The following is a 17,745-nucleotide window of genomic DNA, read 5'->3' as shown; positions in this document are numbered from 1 at the left end:
TCTGATGGTCCCACCCTTGAAGTATGAGCCCAAAGTCCCTTTCCTAAGTTGCTTTTGTCTAGTACTTTGTTACAGTTACTAGAAAAGTAACTAATCTGCTGTTAAGATCCATAATCTGACTAAATACCCAATCCACCTCTTTGATACTCTGGCACATTGTTTCTCTTTTGAAATTACTTTTTAAAATTGACACAGAAATTATATCGCTCTATAGGGGTCCTCTGTGATATTTTTTATATGTAACATCATAATAAGAATTAAAAGATGCTTCAAAAGTCTTCTGGTGCTGGGGGTGGTGGTGCACACCAGTAATCCCAGCGCTCCGGGATGCAGAGGCAGGTGGATCTCTGTGAGTTCGAGGCCAACCCGGTCTACAAAGCGAGTCCAGGACAGCCAAGGCTACACAGAGAATCCACGCCTCAAAAAAAACCCCCAAAACCAAAACCAAAACAAAACAAAACCCCCAAAACAAACCCTGTCTTTTGGTGAGGACCTAGATGTACTCAGTGATATTACTGGTACAGCATGTGTGAAGCCTTTGGCTCCATGCCCAGCACAGTTTTTATAATAATAATAATAATAATAATAATAATAATAATAATAATAATAATAATAACAACAACAACAACAACAACAACAACAGTAGTAGTAGTAGTAGTAGTAGTAGTAGTAGTAGCAGCAGCAGCAGCAGCAGCAGCAATAGTAATAATAATACTAATTTCTTGGTGAGTATCAGGTCCTTTTAAATTAAGCATACCTGTGAGCCTTTGTTTTAGGTGATATTAGATCATTTTTCTGTTGCAATATTTTGCCAAAGACTGATGGCATCATCTTATAGAAACTGGCTTGCCTTAGAATGTGAAGGCCAGCTCTTACTTCAGAAATCAGAGTGCCAGTGGGCCCTCTGGAGGTCCTGTAGATGCGACACAGGCCCATCACACCTGTTTCCACTGGCTCTTATAACCCAGAAGTCCACTTCTACTCTCAATATGAAGCTAGGTGGTGGTGGCTCACACCTTTAACCCCAGCACTTGGGAGGCAGAGGTCGGCGATTCGCTGTGAGTTAGTAGCCAGAGCCACACAGAGAGACCCCGTCTCAGACAAAAAAAAAAAAAAAAAAAAAAAAGGAATTCCTGCTGAAGATTCAACATCAATTACCCAGGAGTCCCACTGCCGTCCTCACAACAAGACTAGCCAACGCCTACAATCCAGTGGGCATGTGTTGAGCACCCTAGCGTACAGCACATGACTCTTTTATAATAATGCACATGACAATTCAGGACCCTCCCCTGTGTGTACTAAAAACACACATGCAACCATGCACACATGCACACCTCTCAAACAATGCTCCTAGCAACTTGGACCCCCATCTTTATTGAGCTCAATGCAGACCCTCCTCCATACAATATAAGAAGTTCCTCCTTCCTTTTTTTTTAATTGAGCAAGTTATTTATTTAAAATTCATTGTTCTTATTTTAAATGGGCACAATAACACCTACTTCATCATGAGATACTATTGTTATAATTTTATAATAACATTTACAATTTTTTAGCACAATTGTAATTTATACAATTAAATGCTCTATAACATCCATTCTGTATAATTTCTTAACAAGCCAGCTGTTCCTCCTTCCTTTAACAAGTATCAAATTCATAGAAAACCCATTCGATCTTGCTCCAATTGTATTATGCCCAAATACAAGGGTGCGAGCACTGATCCAAGTGAGACTAGTTTTGGGTGTATGTACAGTAAAGCAAACTGTGTCCTCCCAGTGAACTCCTTTTTAAAAATTTTATTTATTATGTATACAGTGTTCTGCCTACATGCCAGAAGAGGGCACCAGACCTCATTATAGATGGTTATGGGCGACCATGTGGTTGCTGGGAATTGAACTCAGGACCTTTGAAAGAGCAGCCAGTGCTCTTAGCCTCTGAGCCATCTCTCCAGGCCTCCCTGTGAACTCTTAAGGGAGTTTACTATCTCATGCTCAGGCATACTTGAGCATACATATGATTAAATTCAGATGCACTGTGGAGAAGGACGTGTGTAATAGAAAAGAGGTTATATAATTCATGTCTGCTGGTCAAAATAAAGAACCACACAGAATATGCTCCTTCCTTTAGGGCCTATCAAAAGAAGCCTCAGGCAATTGCCTGGCGTTCTTGCTTAGCCTTTACCCTCACTGGTGTAGGCCACCATCATGTAACTATAGCATCACGTAGCCCAACTCTTGACAGCACGGCTCTCTCTGATCTGTACTGTCACTTGCTACTTTGCAAATCTGTATGGGCCTTTATTTTAATGCCTTGAGTAGGAGGCTGACACTCTGGAAACATCTGGCCTAGGCCCTGACAATCAGCAGCAAGATTGCCTAGCCTACACCTAGACGTGGTGAGCTTTCAAGATAACTTAGAAGGGATGATGACGGACAGTGGCTTTTTAGCGCAGCAGCCAAAATGAATCACCAGAGAGCTTTACAAATCATAGGTACTTTTACAGGCTCCCCAGGAGGTTCCAAGCATTGAAGAAAGATTGGGAAGCATTAACAGCCAAGTGTCTCTTGTTCAGATTCACTGACTTGGAGAGCATCTGAGCATCAGGAGGTTTAAACGTTCCCTGGGGCTTAGAATGTGCTGCATAGCTGGAGGGCCACTGGCAAGCTATGATGTGCATCAGAATAAGACGGAGGGCGTGCTAAGGCACAAATTCCTGCCCAAATCTAGTTTCTGATTTACTGGTGTGGAGTGGACCTCAGAAATTTCCTTGTTGCAAGGTCCCAGGTGACTCCGGTTTGATACAGAGATTACAATGTGAGAATCATTCAACGTGACAATTTCCCTCGCTACTTGCCAGGCACGGTTCTTTCCGTACTAATACCTTTTATCTTTTTCTGAGGACACTGGCCTTCCTTCACAAGGTTGGGGATTGCTTTTGTTTACCTGGGGTCTAGAACAGAGCCTGGCACACAGCATGTTTTGGCTTGTGGCTGACCTGCCCATCCCCAACTCCAAAGAGGAGTCCAAACAAGGCCTGGGCTTGCATGTCAGTCACAGGGTTCAGATGAGACTTAGCACCGAATCCAAATTCTTGCAATAAGCATAACCCTTGAGAGCTTAGTGAGAACAAGTGAGAAAGCAGCATCTCTTTGCAGAAGACTTTGAAATTGGTACAGTGTCAGCCTAAAGCATCTGAGGGCAATCTTCCTGTAACCAGGGAAGAAGCTGCATTGGGATGAAGTCAACAGAGGAAGGAGAAAACAGGGACAGGAGAGGCCGGGGGTTGGGGGGGGGGCGGAGGGGGATGAAGGGCATGAAGGGGGATGGGGGGACGGGATGGGACATGACTAACTTATTTCAGTTTTTTTGTTTTTTTGAAAAAGTTACCTGCTTACTTCCAAAGTTCAGGCTAACCACCCTACCACCCTGCCCTGTGCCTCCCCCCCCCCTCCCAAGGCTATAGCAGTATCTTCAGATTGTTCTTAATTTCCAAGGGGGCCAAGCCTCACTCTTATTTTTGTCATTGTCATCAGTGATGACGGCAGTTTAGATCAATTGGGCTGTCTGCCTACGTACCTACCAGTCCATTTCAAGTTTCAACTCTACTACACCCAAGAGGAGACCCCAAGGTACTCGTGGGGTGTTGGCCTGCAGATGTCCTGGACCAGGGATTCCTCAATGCTAAGTCTGGCTCGGGGCACTAGTGTAACTATCATTTCTTTCAGGTTAGCCACTGCCTTGAGTCACAATGGGCTGTGACCACAGGCACCTACTTGTCCTCTCTATCAATATACAGATATCTCATCTCTTATTGCAGGGATACTGTTTTCAGATTCACAGGGCACGGGCTTTCTAAATCATAGTATTTCTCCATATTTCTTAGTGACAGCCCGGGTCAGAGATAAGGGATAGTGACCTTGCCCTAGAGCTCTTTGAGAACCTTTGTTCTGTGTTGAGTACATTCAGAATACGCACTCCCTGGCTTCCAGATGATGTTCCAAGGCGCAGGGGAGGCTGTGCGCAAGGCTCTGAGTGAACCCAGAGGACTGGCCCCACGTGTTGCATCTCCACTGTAGCCACTGTAGATGGCTTCCAAAGCTCAGCAAAGGCTTCCTATGTGAAGCCTTAGGAGAAGCTTAGGCTCTAGGCCTCCTCTCCAGGAAGAGTCCAGCTCTGTGTGCAGTTTAAGAAGCGCCTAATAGCTGGGCATGGTGGTATACATCTGTAATCCCAGTACTTGGGAGGCAGAGGCAGGCGGATCCCTGTGAGTTTGAGGCCAGTCTGGTCTACAAAGTGAGTCCAGGATAGCCAAGGCTACACGGAGAAACCTTGTCTCAAAAAACCACTACCTAAAACAAACAAGAAGCAGCTTAACCATGAGCACCGTTGCTTTCTCCAACTCTGACATCTGCTTCCTGCATCCATTCTTTTATTGTCCCTTTTTCTTACTGTGTTGTTGCTGCTGATATTGTTGTTATTTGGAGATAGGAGCCTTGCTGTGCTGCCCAGGCTGAACTTTGAAGCTTTGAACTTAAGCAAATAATCTGATTTCAGCCTCACAAATAGCTGGGAAGACAACGCGTGCGCCATGCCTGGCATTTGCTCCCGCTATGCTCTACAATTCTAAGTGCATGTTCCTTAATTATCATGTGTTGATTTCTGACCTCTGACCTGCCTGACTGCTGACACCAGGATGGCTCATAACTTTCTCCAAGTTACCCAGCCCCGTTTTTCCTTTTTGTGGCCATGGCTTCACATGATAAAATTCCTGTCAGGTATCGATTTTTTATTCCCCACGCAACCTGCCCTTTGAACAGTTCTTGTCCTCCTCAGCCAGAGCTGGCTCTAGGACACGGTCTCTTGTTCTAATCCTTAGGCCCTCCTGCTGGTCTAAGGTTTAGGCCTAAGATGGTCTCCCCAACAGGTTGTAGAGTAGAGTATAAATGTGAATCTATACAGGAAGCACAAAATTCGTCAAATATGTTCCCCAATCAAAAACAAAGATCTGGATGAATTCTAGAAGCAGTGGGTTCAACTTTTCATGCTGGACAAAGAAACTGACGATAGAGCTACACCTGGACTTGAGGCTTAGGCTTCTTCTTCACATGGAAAGGGGAACGGAGACAACAGTTACCACTGAGCAGAGACCCTTGATGGGTGAAAGGCGGTATGATGTGGAGGTTGTTTTTGAATTTAACTTTTAGAGCTTCAAGAAGGTCTTTTTCAAAACCGTGCAACGTCCACATGTGTGACTAGTCCCTGATGATTCCTTATCGTATTTTTCGGACTATAAGACGCACCTGACCATAAGACGCACCCAGGTTTTAGAGCAGTAAAACAGTAAAAACACCAATCAGACCATAAGGCGCACCAAAATCCCGTCCCCCCCCCCCCTTTTTGGGGAAAAGTGTGTCGTATGGTCTGAAAAAAAATGGTATTTTAATGGTAATAACCTTGGAGGAAGTATGCTGACCAGCATTACACACAGGAATCTGTGCTAGTCATCTTTGTTTGGCATGGTTTAGCCATTGCTAACCTTGTGGGTAGCTCTGTCTGTCTTGTGCCGGCTCTAGGCCTCCAAGGATGCGACCCTAGTGAGCCCATCGCACAGGACTCCAGCAAGTGCTCTGTAAGTGTGTTTTTCTGCTCCTGCCCACCTGGCATCCCCCCACTTCTTTCTGGCTTTCTCACTTATCCGGAAAGGAGTTAAGCACTACTTGGCCCTGTCCAACACTCTCTTTTCTGCAGTAAAGGACCTCAGATCCTCCTCTGGCGTGGCCCAGGCAAACCGGCGAAGAATGCGGGCTAGCACAGAGGGCCTGGCGTCTCTCCAGAATGACCAGTGTTCATGTTCTTGTGCGGGGATGGAGGTGGAGCTGTTGGTAGCAAGGACAGATTCCTGGAGATCCACACTGAGCAGCCTCTGAGCTAAGCCCAGAGGAGGGGAGGGAGCTATTTATCAAAGTGAAAGGTGGCTGCAGCTAGAGTTGCTAAAAACAACCACTCCAGGTTCTATCCATTTCCAAAAATGCTCATTGGTAAGTAGGTCAAAGTGTTCCCAAAGGAGAGCAGACAGAGGTGCAAGTCTGTGGCGTTGACTGAGTTCCAGTTTAGGTAGGCATATGCTTGCTAAGTGTCCACTGCAAGGGTGGCATTTAATTCCCACTGTCAGAGCCCGGTTCTCTCCCATGGGTGGATGAAGCCCACGGCTGCCTGGGGTCCAACGGTGCTGCTCTGATGTGTCGGGTGGAAAGTCAGTTTTGTAGGGCTGCACCTCGAGCAGTTTATTCAAGCTTTCCTCTCACAGTCGGATCTGAGGACCTCACCTCATATTTTATTCTAAGTAAATGAGGGCGCTTAGTTCCATGTCCCCAGAGACTGCCCCGCATGAGGCCTCATGTCCTAGTCCCATCCTTAGGCCTTCCTGCCAAGGCTTGAGCCAGTTACCTCGCATGCTGAACCCAGCCTTTTCTATAGTCACCCCACAAGGGTCCCCAGTGCATGGATCCCTTTCCTTCCTGTAAATATTTACTACAAATTAAATGCCGGTCGCGGTGCCAGATGTTGGGGGATGGAGCAATGATCAAACCAGATAAAAATCCCTGAATCAGTGGTGGGAGGAGCTTATGGGGAGGGGCAGAGAGGGAAAAGATGATAAACACTGATTGATGTGTCTGGTGCAGAAAAAGGAAGAGGAGGAAACTAAGCGGGGGATGAGGTGCACAGCGAGAAGGGGAGGATGGGAGGAGGGAAACGTCCAGCCAGGTCAAGCACATGCAGATGTGGAGGTAGGGAGGCACAGGCCATCGGGTATACGGGGACCTGGGGAGGGAGAACAAATGCTGGGGCCCTGAGGTTGAGTGTGATTGGCTTCTAGTGAGGGCTCCCTCAGGCTGGTCAGGGAGTGGCAGGATGAGGTAGGCAGAATAACAGCTCCGCCAAGTGGCACCCTAATACCCAGAACCTGTTCATATGCCATCCCACAAGGTAAGGATTTTGACATAGGGAAGCTGTCGTGGGTTCTCTGGGGAGTCATCCCCAGGGTAGACACTGGCATCCTTAAAGGCAGAAAACCTTTTGCCGGGCTCATGGAAATGTGACTAGGACGAAAGATCAGAGGCATGTGACACTGGGCTTTGGAGGAGTAGGAAGGGAACACAAGCCAAGGAATCCCGGTGGCTACAGAAGCTAGAACTGCAGACACAGCTTCTCTCCGTGGCGCTTCTGAGGAGGCGGCTCTCCTCACATGCCAACTTTAGCTGGGGCGGCTCATGCTGGATTCTAACCTACAGAACAGCAGGACGATAAGGTCGTACTGTCTGAAGCAACGAAGTTCATGACCTGAGCCAGCAGCATCAGGCACCTAACACATAGGCTCCTGGGAAGTCTCTAGAGATGAAAAGGGCTTTGTTCTATTCAAAGTGAGACGGGAGGAATACTTAAGAGCCAAGAAGGTTCTTCAGTCCCGTCTCTGTGAACTGTCACCTCATGTATGAGGCCAGCACTCAGCTTTCCTGGGGCCTACAGGGCCACCTGGAAACTAAGGTGAGTGTACACAGTGTCAGAAACAGTTTCTTGAGGTGGCTGTGGACAAGGGTGAGAAAACCAGACAGTCCATTCCCACTGCAATGGCACAAGCAGGCTGTTTAGAGACAATGTGGAGGGCAGAGGGCTGGCATTTAAAATGGCCACAGTTGCTTCCTAGCTCCAAGTCTTCAGATGTGAGTGTAGTTCTCAGCCCTCATCAAAGACACTTCTCTTTGGAGCAGAGAGAAATCATCACGGAAAAACCACAGCTGGTCAAAGGCAAAGAGCAGCTAAGGGTGGAGTGCTCGCCCCTGCCTCTCCATCTAACGCACGGCTCCTGCACCTGAGGTTCAGGGAACATCCTGGAAGAGTAGAAGAGTCAGAGGCCTGGAAGTCTTCTGTGAGACTGTGTCTCCTAGAAATGGCAGGGAAGCCGCCATGCCCATGACACCACAGCAACATGGCTGCCTAAACAAGCCTGAACAATAACAACACCAACAGACATGCAGACAGGGGAAATCTCAAGGAGCCCCACCGGGGAGCAAAGAACTGCTGGTATCTAAGGATTGCTGAGAGAGGAGTAGTCAGCCGTCCACAGCACCAAGTGGCCAGCCTTTGTTGTAGTTATATATTTGTGGTATATATGCATTTAACAATGATATAGAAGAAAGAGAGGCCACAAATTTGAGAGGGAGTAAGGGGAGGGGCTAGAGAGGGGGTTGGGGGGGGGACATGGGAGGAGTTGGAGGGAGATAGGGTAAGTAATGTAATTATAATTTAATTAAAATTAGTAAAATAAAGCAAACGACCACAGCTCACAACAAAGAGGATTCTTATGCACATCTTCAGGGTAGGCTGAGGCTCATAAGGAGCTGTTCTTAAGGGACAGGTGACAAAGGCAGGCACTGAGAAGGGTCCTAACTACTCCATCCTGCCAGGGGGCATCAGAGTCCTCGCTGCCTAGACCTCTCCAAGCTGCTATGACAAAGGCCCAGAGGCCTGAGATGTCCTCGCCTTCCCTGAGCAGAGAGAACAGACTCTTGTAAGCCACATTCGGTGTATAGTGTTCCTGGGTTCCTCCATTCTGTTAGGCGAGGTGTCCTTTAGGTAAACTGTTTCCTCTCTGGGAAACATGGTTGGCTACCCCTTCCCTGTCACCCTCAGAAGGTAGTCCTTCTTCTTGGGAACCAAATCCCTGCTGCTCACTGCCATACTGAGCTCACCGGCTGTCTCAGGAGGCCACACACGTCAGATGCACACCTCCCTGCTGTTTCCTCTCTGGACAATGAGGCGATGTCCTTAACATCATGCAGATATCATGGGTTTACATTAGGGGGAGCAGGTGCTGACGGGATTGTCATCAGGTAGAGGGTAGACAGGCTGAGGGAGGAGAGAAGTGTTCTGACAGGGGCAGAACATACGGAAGCCCACGAAGCAAGGGGATTTCAGAAGGATACCCTGGGCCTGCTTAGCTGTGTGTTCTGTGTCATACACCTTACTCATGGCTACCACCCCTGTGATCTCATCCTCAGACAGCCCCGAAGGGGGTTCAGGCTGGAACGTGGCTTGGCCTGATAAAGGTCTGAAAAGTCACCAAGGGGGAAGGGAAATCAGTTTTACCAGTCCGCTTCTAGTGTGCCATGCATGCTGGGAACACGTCTAGGGAGACGTGAATGCTGCCAATCAATCCACTTATACGTGAAGTATTGCTCAAGGTCACCAGCGAGTCAGTAGTGGGGGCAGGACCCAGACGTTTATTATTTACCAAGATTCTCAGCTAACCTACACATCTCACCATCTCTTCTTACTGCCTATTACACACCATGGAGAAGCCTCCGGTCACCAGCCTCACGGCTGAGAAGGAACTGCTGCTTCATACAGCTTCCCCCAAGACATCCAGAACCCTGCTTCCCCCAAGTCACCCAGGAACCCCAGGAGGCACCATCACCAGCTTCATAGACGCAAACCGGCCTGAGAAGACAAGTGACTTTCCACTCAAAAGAAATGCCTTCTCATTGTACTTCCTGTCTGCTGGAAGTCCACTGACCCCTTAGCATGTGCTACAAATGGCGTGTATGCCCATAAGGCCAGAACTTGGGAGGCAGAGCAGAAGGATAAGGAGTTCAAAGCCAGCCTCTACAACAGGGTAAATTTGAGGCTAGCCTTGGCTAGTAAGCTTCTGTCTCCAAATATAGTCACAAAACCCAGAAACATACAAAGCATGCTGATCATCTATCATTTTTTACTATAAAAGTAGAAAGTTTGTGTGATCTGACCTGATAAAATATACCTCAAAGGGAAGATATGTGTTCTATGTTTGGCACAGTTAATGAACGACTGCTTCAGATCACCACAGGTGCTAATCTAGTTTGGAGAAAACAAACAAATAAACAAACAAACATTTAGAACTCCTAGAAGCAATTCAGATAGACTGAAGAAAAGTAATACAAATCGCCACTTGAGCCCAAACAGCAGTAGGAAAGACTGACTGTTGGGAGTAGGTGCTGAGATCTGAGAAGCCGCAGACACTCGGGGTGGAAGGTCTTTGCCTCGCAGTCTAGTGAGCGAGAGTCCAGCCCATGCCCAGGTGAAGGTTGGACCACAGGGTTCCCATCGCAGGGCCCATCAACAGAATCATCAATCCACAAGCAAATAGCAAACAGCTGCTTTAAAGAAGTTAGGAGTTGCTGGGTTTAATATGTTTTATTTTAAGCATTCACTAGAAGATTCGGGGAGGAAACTGTGAGGTTCTTACACCTGATGAGAGTTGTATTCAACATTTTAGACATATTTATTTTATGCATGCCGGTGGTTTGCCTGCGTGTAAACGGGTGCACCGTGGGTGTGCCTGTGGAGCTTGGCAGAGAGTGAAGGCCCCCTGGGAGTGAAGTCACAGGTGCTTGTGAGCCACCGTGTGACCGTTAGGAACCTGGATCCTCTGCGAGAACAATAAGCACTCTTTGCTGGAGAGCCATCAACTCTCCAGGCCCCAACAGTTTCTATGTAAAGCACAGCATTTCATCCCAGAAGATCAGAAGGAGGTAGGAGACTGTGAGGAAGGATGGGGTGGGGATAGAAAGGGAAACTCAGGAGGCCAGGGCAGGAAGCAAGTCTCTACATTTGAGTGCTAGTGTTGGAACTGCACTCAAGCCCAACAGACTTCTGAGATTGTAGGCCCCAGCCTCTGGGGTTTTTTTTCTGTCATGCTTGGCTCACCTCCTGTCAGGGACACTGACGAAGGGGTCACCTGTATCAGAAGGGGGGACAAATCCATCATCCTCTGCAATTCTAGGATTCCAGAAGCCCAAGGAATCCAAAATTCCTGAGAGAAATTAAATATAATCAAGGGCCACTTTCAGCTTTTATTCTGTTATAAAAAGGGGAAATTCCTATCTCGATCAAGGACACTGCATGCAGTAAACGTAGACACCCCCCCCCCCCGTTCAGATCTAGCCAATGGACAATTCATTCTCCACAGTTGTGGGGAGAGCGGGGACTGCCTCTGACATGAGCTCTGGTGCCCCCAATTTGATCACTTCCCCTTGGTGGGGCGGCACACAGAGGAAGGGGAAGCAGGCTATCTGAGTGAGACCTGATAGGCGGTGGTCATATGGTGGGGGAGGAGGTCCCCTCTGTCAGAGGTCTAGGGGAGGGGAACAGGGTAAAAGAGGGAAGGAGGGGGGACTGGGAAGATACAAGTGAGAAGATAACAATCCGGAGGTAATCTGAATAAATTATAATAAAAATTACATTAAAAAAGGAAAAATTACAACTCTAACTTTGTTGTTGTTTTGAGACAGGGTTTCTCTGTATAGTCCTGGCTGTCCTGGAACTCACTCTGTAGACCAGGGTGGTCTTGAACTCACTGAGATCCACCTACCTCTGCCTCCCAGTGCTGGGATTAAAGGCGTGCCTACCATACTCAGTTCAATTACAGTATTTCTTTCTTTCTTTTTTTGTTTTAGTTTTCGAGACAGGGTTTCTCTGTGTAGCCTTGACGTCCTAGACTTGCTCTGTAAACCAGGCTGGCCTCAAACTCACAGAGATCCACCTACTTCTGCCTCCCAGAGTGCTGGGATTACAGGTGTATGCCACCACGCCCAATTTACAATATTTCTTATTCAGTGCATTTGTTTCAGGTGCCAGTAATATGGTGGTTTGTTTGTTTGGGAAAGGATTGTATGTATCCCATGCTGGCTTGAATTTGCTGTGTAGCCAAGCCTGTGCACAGCTACCTCCCAAGGACTGCTATCACAGTGTGAGCCACCTTCCCCAACAGACCGTGATTAAAGCCAAAGCACTTTACTGGCTTCATTACAGGTGTACTAGATTGGCAATGGCACTGTATGGGCAGTTCATCTTCCTCATTTGGTACACTTCCGTAGTTCTATGAGGTAGGGACTCTGAATTTACATATAGCTCCCACAAATAACGAGGCGCTGGAGAACGGCCAGCTGAAGCTTGCAGGAACTTGTTCTGTGCCCTAAACGAACTGTTTTGAGACTTTTCATCCTCAATGCCATTTTTAGTTGCTTATGGTCTTAGGCATGGCAGAGTGCCAATGGTAGGTGTGGGTTACAGGCATGTGTGGCCACACCCAACTTTGTGTGTGGATAGTGGAGATTCAGACTCAGACTCTCGTAGCAAGAGCTCTTACCCACTGAGCCATCTCCCATCCCTGAGACGTATCCCTTCAACAAACACACTTTCTAATCCCCACCCAAGTACACTGGTTGGCTCAGGGAGCCTCAGATGGAAGATAAACTAAAGTAAGGATTCAGATGCCTTGAGGCTTGGGAGAATTTTTTTTAATCTAAAAAATGAGCAAAATACAATTTACTGGCACCCGGGACAGAAAAAAAGAAAAACCCAAACAAAACCAAACAACAACAACAACAACAAACCCAACCCAACCCAACCCAGCTATCACGGTAGAAATAGACCTAGGTTGGGTTTTGCCTTGTGCCTGGGCACAAGATCCATGGCTAACTTTAAACAACCTTCATTATTTTTAAGCATACACCCCTGTCGCATTAGGCACATTCACTTTAAAAGGTGTTTAACTTTACGAAAAGGAGTGCATTCAGTATGTTGTACAACCAGGACGGCGCCAGAAGTCTCCTGAACTGTGAAACCGAAAGTGCACCCACTGAACAATGAATTGCCTATTACCTCCTTCCCCTGGTCCCTGGAAATCACCGTTCTGCCTTTGCCTATGTAAAGTTGACTATTCAAAGTATGCCTTATAAGTGAAATAATAGAAGTATTTGTCTCAGTGACTGGGTTATTTCATTTAGCATAATGTCCCCAAGGTCTGCCCATGATGTAATGTGGTGTGAGATTTCACTTCCTTTTTAAGCTGAATAATATTTCAGCGAATGTATGACATACTTTGTGCGTTCATTTGTCCATGGGCACCTGTAGCTGTCATGAACATGGGTGTGTTAGGTATGTCTGTGTCCCCGTTTTCAATTCATTTTGAAACATGCCCGGGAGTGGGACTACTGGATCGTTTACATACATACATACACAATACATACATACATACACATATATATACATACATACATACATACACATACACATGTATATAACTACCTACAGTGTTTTCCACAGCTGTGGTGACATTTCACATCCCAACCAGTCATCCAACAGCGTTCTATCTTCTCTACATCCTTACAGACACTTGCTACTTTCTGAGGTGCGTCCACACTAACTAAGCACTAGTCTCACTAGATCTAGAGTGGCGTCTCACCGAAGCATTGGTTTGCGTTTCCCTGGTGAGCAGAGCTCTTGATCTCTTCAGTGCTCATTGGCCCCTGCAGCTCTTCTCTGGCTAAGGGTCTATCCAAGCCCTCTGCCCATAAGTTAGTCCAACTGCTTTGCCCTTCCTTGCTGAGTTCTACGTCTTGATATTCCCCGGAGGAATGCACAATGTCATTCCAACACATTTTTCATTATCCCGGGCCTCAGATCTGGGGGTGCTAAGTCCACAACCCACAGAACATCAGAATCAGCAAGAATTCAACAAAATACTGAGGCACATGCCTGAATTTCAGTCTAGGGTAGGGTGTGTTATTAGCAAAACAAAACAGAACACCATCAGATTTCAGGAGTTGGGGATTACTATACAGTCTTTGTCTTTTGTGGGGTGTTGCCCACAACAACCTGCTGAGGAAGTGAGGGGGAGCTACGCAGAGAAGATGAGATCTCAGAAGGCCCAACTCCAGAGAGACCAGGGCGAGGAAAGGAATGCGAATGACAGGCCCGCCCCAGATCTGCTACAAAGTCCCCATGAGTCAGTTTCATGCACGTATCCGTATCGGAACAGCCCTCTCCTGCCCCAGCTCAGGAAAGGAGGGGGCAGAAGAACCCTAGAGCTATCAGAAGCCGCCAAGTGTGCAAAGGATGGGGGTGGGGGTGGTAGCGTGGTCTTTCCTGAGCTCCTCATGGCTTGCGAGAGGTACTATGGCTTCCTGTGGCCCAGCATCTCTTTGGGAGATGGAAGACTGGGATAACACAGTGGTTCTCAACCTAGACTGGACCTTAGAGTCACTTCTCACACCTTATATGGGGATTCTGTCTCTAGCTGTTTGGGGTGTGTTCTGGCTACTGCCACTTTGGGTGGCTTGCACCTTTCTTCAATGTACACACTGGGTAAAGACCTTTTCTGGTGGCTCCCTGAGTCCTTCCTTGATGTTGTGTAGTCCTTGTGTCCCTGTTTCTGGCCCAGTTATCCGTACAGCATAGTCCTGACCTCACATAGCCTGGGAGCCATCAGCTTGTGCCAAGCTACAAAGGTCAGCCAGGCTGGTTCCTTCTCCACGGGAGCTGAAGTAGCAATCAATTCTGACCTCCATGCTTCCATATGAGGCTGTCTTCTCCTATGCCACAGTGCCTGAGGAATGCACTCTGGGTAACGTCTAATGTGAAGTGCTCACTAGATAAAAGCCACAGCTGGCAGGGGAAAAAGCCAGGTTGCTAGTAGGCAGCCAGATGCTCAGTAGGTGCCCAGCTGGGATGCAAGCAGGAGCAGCTCGCTGGGTCTCTGCTGCTTCCAAACATGGCTTTTTAGTGAGGACACAAAGGTGTTCTACGGTATCTCAGACCCTGCCTGCTGGGAGCTGGGCACGACCGTGTTCATGCCCGTTTTCATTCTGCCCACCCCTCGCTGTCTCGCGCTGCTGCCCAGGCGAGCCCTGAACCGGCGGTAAGCTTCCCATCTCAACCTCCTAGGAACTGGGCTATAGGTGTAAGCTGTCACACTTGGCCAGGCATCCCTGGTTTCCAGCTCAGCTGGGAATGACAGTGGCCTCATAGGTTGCTGCTCTGTAGTCCCAACTAGCCAGACTATGCTTGAAAAGAGAGGCCAACCTGCAAGTAAAGAGCCACCGAAATGGGTGACATGGACTTGTCATTTTTGGAAGCCATTCTGGTTGGTACGGTTAGCCAGAAAGTTCTGCAACTGCTTGCCTCCCTCCTTTCTTCTCTTTCTTTTCCATCCTGGTCCCCAGCTCCCATTGAGTGATGTCTTGTGGCCCCTGTTGTTCTAGCCCCCCCTAGTCTGTCCCATAGGGTTTTTACCCCGAATGCCTCTGCCTCTGCTGTTACTCTGATTCTCCGTCTTCACCATTTTGGCGGCTCTTTATTTGTACATGTAGTGGGCCCAGCTAGGAGAGCATGCATAGATCACCCAGCCACAGGCTGGAGCGGGGAGGCCCTCCTCAGTGAAAACAACCCACATCCGGGATCTAGAAAAAGCTGGCTTCTCTAGTCTTTCTCTCCTTATCCTGCCTGCACTCTATGGTCTTTGGCAGGACTTGTGGGAGTTTGTAGGCACCTGCTAGACAATGTGTGACTAAGGAAACAAAAGCAACAGCGTACAACAAAGGTGTGCTAAGTGCCAGGACCTGGAGAGAGAGAGAGAGAAGTGGGGAGGAGGAGAGGGGAGAGACAGACAGACAGACAGACAGACAGACGGGGGGGGGGGGCAGGGGGCGGCGAGGGAAGGGAGAGAGAGATTGAGAGAGAGACAGACAGACAGATGGACAGACAGACAGAGACAGAATTTTAACCTATTGTCTCATTTTACTCTCACAACAATCTACCCTCCATGGACCCCGCTTTTCCTCACCTAACTGGAAACAGAGGCATATCCACTAAGTTCCTGATTCTAGCCTCTCTTTACCGCAGTGATTTAAGAGGGGTACAGGTGTTGGCTTCTTCAAAGGACCGGGAAGCTGCAGTTACAAACCCCACACAGTCTCTCCAAGGACCTCAGAAGAAAGAGAAGAGGAAGCAGGTGGTGGCTAAACCAAGGGTGAGGGGTGCAGTTGTGCACGTAAGAGGACTCAAGGTTTTAGTTTGCATTACCGATGGAAACGCGCCTCCCCTCAACGCCCCAGGCTGGATGAAGAGCTAGGCAGTACAAATATGCCAGTCCATCATTGCCACCTAGTGACCAGAAGCAGAATTTCATGGTCATATGTTTCTAAGCGGTTAAAGTTATCAGGGAGCCTGCCTGCCCTGGGTCTCATGCACAGATGGCATCCCTGTGTTAATATCTGACCAACTAAGAAACCCAGCTGCAGGCTAAGACTTGGCATTCTGTCAGTCTCTTGGTCTCAGGCTCCTCACTGTAAAATGCATGAGTTCAATGGTGCAGTGACTTTGGAAGCCAGTGTTCTAGGACTCCACCACCTGGAGAAAGCAAGCAGGTGTGGTCACCTGCTGAGCAGGTAGACGGGCAGCATCTGTACTGCTAACGTGTTTTCAGGGCACACAGAAGCTCCTGGAGAGTCATTGCATTTTGTCTTTCTGGCATCAGTAAATAAAAGGCACGTGGAGGGGACACACAGCACACAGAGGACAGACCAAGGCCTGGCTAATGGTGTGTGATGGCTGCTAAAGCCCACACAGGGAGGGCACACCTGCGTGGGATTCTTTGCTTAGTTAGAAGGAGGAAGATCAACTTCTAACCTGGATCTTTGAGGTAGGGAGACACGCTTTTAACCCAGATCTTTTGAGATGGGAAAGCCCAGGTGGCAGGGGCACAGCTTCTGATGGAGGCTAATATAAGGACACGGAAGAAGGAAGCTGCACTCTTTGCTGCCTGCTCTCGCCTTGCTAGTGAGTTCATCCCTTCTCTGGCACCAGAACCCACTTCTTCAGGATTCCAGCATATACTGAGGACCAGCTAAGACCTCTAGCCTCGTGGACTGAGCAACTGCTGGATTCTTATGTTTTCCGTTCATAACCAGCCATTGCTGGATAGCTCGACCACAGCCTGCAAGTCGTTCTAAAAAAAAACAACCCCATATATGGGACTTATTATACATAAATAATATAATATATACTTATTCTGTAAGCTCTGTTACTCTACAGAACAGACTAATGCATTGAGCACATCAAAGAAAAAAAGTGACAGGGTGGCCTCGAACCCAGATTGGGCAGAGGGGATACCAAGCCCTGCTCCACTGTGGCTGGTTGCTGGGGTTGCTCAGTCCTCCAGTCACGATGAAGACTCCAGATGTAGAATGGTGCATAGGGAAAGCTGGGAGAGAGGTTGGAGGCCAGCAGTTCAGCCATTGTTTTTAGGATGCGACGGACTCAGTAAGGCTGGATGACTTATCTAAGGCACACGGAGGATACAAGCAGCCTTCTCCTCATGCTCTCAGCACGCACTCTCTCCGCTTCCAGATCTCAGAGAAACCCAGCTCAACCCAAAGTGGACACTCAGGCCAGCTCCACGGTGGCCACCCGCCCCTCAACTCTTCCTACCTTTCACCAGGGGGAAGAAGCAATCCATCTCCACGCTGCTGCGCGAGTGTGAGATGCACAGGGCACTGCTGGGGACCAGGCCTTCCTGTGGGGGGCTCCGTTCTGTGGTGCGGACCAGACACCAGCCGGGCCTCTCACTCGGTCGCTCCAGCAGCTCCACGGTCTGCCCCACCTGGATGCTCAGCTCACTGCTGTGGCCGGCGCTGAAGTCCTGGAGGACCACGGTCAGCTCACATCCACCTGAGAGCTTTGATGACAGGGGTAGAGGGGTAAAATGTGAAGGTGAGAAGATGGGCAAGAGGGAAGAAGACAGAGGGGGTGAGAGCAGAGGGGAGGAGAAAGAAAAGGAGGAAAAGATGGGAGAGAGTGGGAAAAGGCAGAAGGTGGGGGCATGTTGGGAACAAACAGGAAGGAAAAAGAAAAGGAAAAAAAAAGGTAATT

General features: G+C 48.2%; 1 protein-coding gene across 22 annotated transcripts in view; it reads right to left on the bottom strand.

Moving 5' to 3' along the window:
• The window catches only part of KALRN (kalirin RhoGEF kinase), a gene marked incomplete at its 3' end in the record, with an annotated part of 605,161 nt that overhangs the window by 120,358 nt on the left and 467,058 nt on the right, over nt 1-17,745 (bottom strand). For all 22 annotated transcript variants that reach the window (XM_084802077.1, XM_084802084.1, XM_084802076.1 and 19 more), the window contains exon 34: nt 17,305-17,551. In XM_084802077.1, coding sequence (XP_084658203.1) covers nt 17,305-17,551 — 247 coding nt within the window. The remainder of the gene's footprint in view (nt 1-17,304; nt 17,552-17,745) is intronic.

The sequence above is a fragment of the Acomys minous genome (assembly GCF_964271855.1).
Source record: "Acomys minous genome assembly, chromosome: 11".
NCBI classification, from domain to species: Eukaryota; Metazoa; Chordata; class Mammalia; order Rodentia; family Muridae; genus Acomys; species Acomys minous.
This window is presented reverse-complemented; position numbering and strand designations above follow the sequence as displayed.